The sequence below is a fragment of the Tupaia chinensis genome, unplaced genomic scaffold (assembly GCF_000334495.1).
Source record: "Tupaia chinensis unplaced genomic scaffold, TupChi_1.0 Scaffold000492_1, whole genome shotgun sequence".
Classification (NCBI taxonomy): Eukaryota; Metazoa; Chordata; class Mammalia; order Scandentia; family Tupaiidae; genus Tupaia; species Tupaia belangeri.
Window position 1 is genome coordinate 502,261 of NW_006160004.1, and position 5,480 is coordinate 507,740.

The 5,480-nt window shown below is 51.8% G+C and overlaps 1 protein-coding gene across 1 annotated transcript; it reads left to right on the top strand.

Moving 5' to 3' along the window:
* The first annotated feature begins 233 nt into the window (after positions 1-233).
* On the top strand, positions 234-3,771 carry TFF3 (trefoil factor 3). Its single transcript, XM_006156366.2, has 3 exons — positions 234-367; positions 2,086-2,232; positions 3,329-3,771. The coding sequence occupies exons 1-3, from the start codon at positions 286-288 to the stop codon at positions 3,340-3,342; spliced, it is 243 nt and encodes an 80-aa protein (XP_006156428.2). The 5' UTR covers positions 234-285; the 3' UTR covers positions 3,343-3,771.
* The last annotated feature ends 1,709 nt before the right edge of the window (positions 3,772-5,480 follow it).

The window sequence follows — 5,480 nt, forward strand, 5'->3', positions numbered from 1 at the left end:
CAGCCTGACCCCAGTTACGGGGAGTTAACCCAGGGGTTAGAAGCCACCATCCTGCTTGCTGCCAAACAGTGGGGTGCAAAACACTGTCTCCCCTTTAGGAAGAAAGAGCCTTCTGGGGTTTTTGCAACTGTGTGTCAGAGAGAAGTAGGAGGAGCCAGTGCCAGGAGGAGGGTGAGCCCTCCCCAAACAAACAATCTGGAGAGGCTGTGCAAACACGGGGTATAAATGAGCCTGCCCGTGCCACGGCGTGCATCCTCTGAGCAGCCGTCAGAGTCAGCTGACATCATGGAGCGCAGGGTGCTCTGGCTGCTGCTGCTGGTCCTGGCCTTGGGGTCCTCCAAATCGGCCAGCGAGTACGTCGGCCTGTGTGAGTATGCTCAGATTGCCCTGATGGCCGGGCGGGAAGGGCCAGGCCAACAGGCTTCCTGTGGGCTTGACCGCTAGGAAAGGGACATGCTTCCACGTTCATTTAATAATTACCATGTGTCAGATGTGCATTTTTCTCTTGTAGTCACCCTGTAGCATGGTTCTTACTGTTCCCATTTTATAGACAAGGAAACTGACCCAGAGAAAGTGAACTCTGACCAGTGAAACTTTTCATGTCAACCTTTCCTGATCAGTGTTGAAATCAGAATGGAACCCAGGACAGCCTGGCCATCAGCTGATGCCCACTGCCTTCTTTGCTGGGGTTTTCTGAATTACAGTATAGGTCTTTATACATTGCTTTGGCACATTTGCAAAACAACAAAGAAAGACAAATGAGAGGAAAAAAGAGTACATTTCTCTTAAACATGTACTTCCGGAACATTTTCAGCACATACAAGCACCGTTTACAGTTCCACACCGTGTTGCAACTCAATCGTGGGGTGTGGATGTGGACATGGCTAGTCCATTAGCCCCCGTTTAAACAAATGAGGGGGTGGCTTTACCAAGTTATCTGCCAAGCAGGAGCAAAGGCAGCGGTTTCGAACATAGCAGAACAAGCATAGCAGCCCTTCGAATCAGATGGCGCTCTCGTGAAAACCCTAAAGCCCAGGGTGCACCAACTACCGGTTATAGCAGAAGTCTCAGGGTGGGAACCGGGCTTCCTAAACGTTGAAGAGTCCAGCCAATTTCAATGTGAATGAAGTTTAGGAACCATTGGGATGAGGAATTACTGGCCAGCAGCCCTAGAAGGGCCTTTGAGAGATTTCCTGTGGTTTCTATTTTCCTGAGGAAAAATTCAGTTAGTAAGATGAAGTGAACTTTTACTGCATGTGTAGACACACAGGTCTGATTGAAAAATAAATATTGGAGGCAAAAATGTACGGGGGGGCCATGTGACAAGCTAAATAGTTTGAGGGTGGGGAGATGAAGGAAGATTTAAAATAGCATGCATAATAGTAATTTTGTCTATGGAGTGCAGACCTGCCACTATACTTTTCATTTAGAAAAATAGGCATTGCTTAAACAATGAAGAGAAACTTTATTTCTGGATTCAGAGGACCCTGGGCTGCCCTGGGACCTGGCCAACTGGCACCGGCTTCCTGGTGAGGTGATATGCACAAGCCAAGTGAGAGAGCCCAGCCAAATAGTCAGATTTCCTGATTTTAGTGGCTAACAGACCTCTCTCTCTCTTTTTTTTTGGGGGGGGAGGGTTTTGTTTTGTTTTGTTTTGGTTTCTTTTTTTGCTATAGGGCACATGTGCTCACCAGAAAGACAGAGAGAGACAGAGAGACAGAAAGTGAGAAATCATCCCTGGGGAGGATAGCCATGCTGCAATCTCTTCACCTCCATTCTTCTCCTGGGATCTTGGGCACGCACGCACTTGTGCCCGTTGTGAGTTTCAGCCACTGGGTCTGTCCAGGACTTGAACCGCAGTTAACTACATGGGAGTCCAGCAATGTAGCCATTCCACCATCTGCTGGTCCCCAGACTTTTCTCTTAAATATTACGTGCAAGGCCGATCCTCTAGGGGGCAGTGGACATCACAACCATTTATCATGAGCTGCTTACTGATGCGGGTCCAAACTTGCAAAACAAAGCTACAAACCAACCCCTGAGCCAGGAAGGGCTGTGGCAGCTGACTGGGCTTTGTTTGGGCAGCGGCGAACCAGTGTGCCGTCCCGGCCAAGGACAGGGTGGACTGCGGCTACCCCCAGGTCAGCCCGGAGCAGTGCAACAACAGGGGCTGCTGTTTCGACTCAAGCATCCCCGAGGTGCCCTGGTGCTTCAAGCCTCTGCAGGAAACAGGTAAACCCTGAGGGGAGCAGAATTGCAGTCCCGGGGCCAGCCCCATGGCACACGGTGTCCCAAGGCAGCCCCATCTTTTCTGGGCAGAGGTGGAGGCTTGAGTCCCCAGGAAGCACCATTGCTGTCCCTTGGTAGAGGCTTCACGCCCAGGGCAGCAGTGACTGTCCCCTTCTCTCCCCTTTTTGTAAAATATAAAAGCAGTCATTTCAAAAAAGTCTTTGAAGCTAAGGTAGTATGTAGAGGAATCTGGTTTAAAAATGATTCTAGACAGAAAGGGAAAACATATAGGTTTGGAAATAACTTTCAAGGTTATTTTCAGCAAACAAACCAGCCAGAGTTTCTTATCATTTTTAACATGCTTACAGCAGACAGGCAGCATTGCTGGGCGTGGAACCCTGGTGCAGCTCTGTCTTTCCCACCTGCCCCATTATCTTCCCTTCCTCAGCATGTGGGTGTGGGGTGTGCAGGACAACTGCCCTGAAGTCCCTCCCTGGGAGAGGGGTGTGTCTGAGCAAACAACAGGTGGCCATGCGCATGGGGGGTTGCCACATTGGCTCCAGGGGCTCCCATGTTGCATCTTGGGTGTGGCGCCTGCTGTCGGCCATCTGGCAGACCCAGTGCCACTTGCCTTCAAAGACAGACTATCTGCGTGAGGCACTTTCCCAGAATCAGCATCTAAAGTGGCTGCTGTTGCCCTTTGTCCTGGGGTAACAGAGAGGAAGGCTCAGGTCCTGCAGCCACCATTCCCTGATTATTGATGGAGGTCCCTGCCCACTGGCCAGCAGATCTGGGGCAGAAGGTCTAGATAAGGCTTTGGGACCAGGAGAGTTCCCATAATTTCTTTTTCAGTTGTCCCCCTCCCTGGGGCCCTGTCCTTTGAGCACTGGACAGTGACCCTGCTAAAGCCTATGCCACTTACTCTCTGCCCTGACCACCTGGATTTGGTTACTGCACGTAGCGACCTGAGGAGGAGTATGTGCTATTCCCCATGTGTGGGGAGAAAGCAGCACCGAGCCCTGATCTTGGAGCCTCCTTGGCCTTGAGAAGGTGGGTGGAGGTAGAACTGCTCACGGAAATGCCTTTGCTTTGTTTGCAGAATGCACATTTTGAAGTACCACACGAGCACCTGGTCCCTGGCCTCCCGGGGTGTGAGCCTCCACTGTGGGCATCTTGCCCAGGATCGTCTTTGCTTCCTTATCCCTCTGCTCCTGGCAAGTGCTCCCGCTGAGAATTAATATTTGGGGCCTGATGTCTTAAAGAATAAAACTCCCGTGCCTGACACGAGGACAGTTCTTCATTCCTGAACCTCTACCGTTGTGTTTTATTTCTGCCAAGTAGCTCTCCTTCCCTTCTCGGCACTCCGTGGTGGGGGAGGCAGGAGGGTGTTATGTATCTCCCAGGAGGCAGGAAAACGATCCCTAAGGAGCTGCTTCAGGACCAGGGCTGATAGGGCAGGGACAGCAAGGAGCTTTAAGAGTGATCACTTCTGCATGTATGTTGAGAAAAGGCAAGCCAATAAAACCATCTTACAAACTGTTACATTTTGGTATTTATTCGCAAGTCAAGTTTGACACAGTGGCATTTCGGTGGCTGTCTTTTCTATTTTATGAAAGTGGATGCAGCTGTATGCATGAACGAATTAGTGTCACTGAGGATTCTGCATCAGGAAACCTTAGTAACCTCGAGATCTGAGTGTGACTCAGTGCACCGCCACCACAGCCCCTCTTCAAGGGTAGCTTCGCCCTCCACTCACGCTGAGGTTTCAGATGGAGACGTTCACATGTGCTTCCTGCGTTGCCCTGCCAGCGAGGCTCTCTTAAGGCCAGAGAGAGGCAAACTGAATGTGGGCTCCCTGTTGCCACACAGCAGCCAGAGAACAATGCATGGGGGTGGTGGGGTCTCATGATCTGAGCCATTTAATGCCCCTGGAAAAGAGGCACCAGCTCCTTTCAAAACCACAGCCTTTGTTTTTGAACTTGCACTTGGGGTCTAGTCCCTACAGCTCAAGAGAGCCGTAGAAGTGAGATGTTACCCGTGTCTTACAGATAAAGTCTTTACATAAATTTGTCAAAAGTGCCTGCTGGGAGAGGACCATTTCAGGATGTCCTGGACACTGGATCGAAAGCCCTGGTGTCCTACTGTTAGTAGCATCACCTGCCAGTCCAAGAGAGACCCTTCCAGGAGCTAGGCGTGCACTGGAACAGGGCCCCACCCCAAGCCCTGCAGTCCTCACCTGGCCATTCTTCCAGTCTGGCCTCTGCTTCCATCTCTCCTCACTACAGGGATTTAAGGGCTCTGCCCACCTCACCGCCCACCATGCCCTAGGCCACAGCCGCAGGCTGTTGTCCGGGTACCTGATGCCTGGGCTCTGCTTTAGTCACTTGCTGACCCGCCTGCTGCTCCTTCCCTTAGGACAAGCATCGGCCACCTCCTTACACCGGACCTTCTCTGTGGGAGCCGCCTGCCTGTGTCCACAGAATTCCTCACCCTCTCTGCTCTGCTCCAGACAGGTCCTCACCACGTCTAGAGCCCGTACCTCCTGCCTACCCTGCACTCCCGTGTCTGCCACAGCACATTAGTGGGAGGGGTTGCAGAACCTGCTGCTGGATGAACCCCTTCCCTCCCCCACCCACAGAACTGCCCCATTGGCCTGGCCAAGCCTGTCCCTCCAATATGACAATCTCCTTGTATGTTCTAGAAGTTTCACCACTTCCTTTTGCTGCGCTGTCCATGTGTGTGATGGAATTTTCTACCATCAGGTGAAAAACTCCTCAGACTCTGCGTGTTGTTCTCCAATGTGTCCACCGCCGAGGTCCAGAGCAAGCCCTGCCCCTGTCGCCCCGACATTGACCTCCAGCTGCTAGCTGTCTATAAGTGAGGGGAAGAGGAGGTGTGGACTTAACCTCCCATCCCGATGCTCAGACATCTGTCCCAGGACAAGTGGGGGTCAAGGGAGGCCCTGGACACTGGACCCCCGCAGCCCCTACTGCCTTTCAACCTGTGCTGAGCAGGTCCTGTCTTCTCACCCACACCTGGGAGGCCAGGTTTTGCTGATGTGGGAGAAGAGAGATACCCAGACCCTCCTGGAATCTCTCAGAATTGTAAAGCCCCAGCCCTAGGTTAATAAGCCACACAGCACATGCTAGTAGAACGCAAACCAAACCCAAAGTGGGAATTTGCAGCTACTCGTAGTAGGTTTGAATTCCATGGCTACAAACTCAGGCATGCTGCACCGTAGCTTTCTTTTT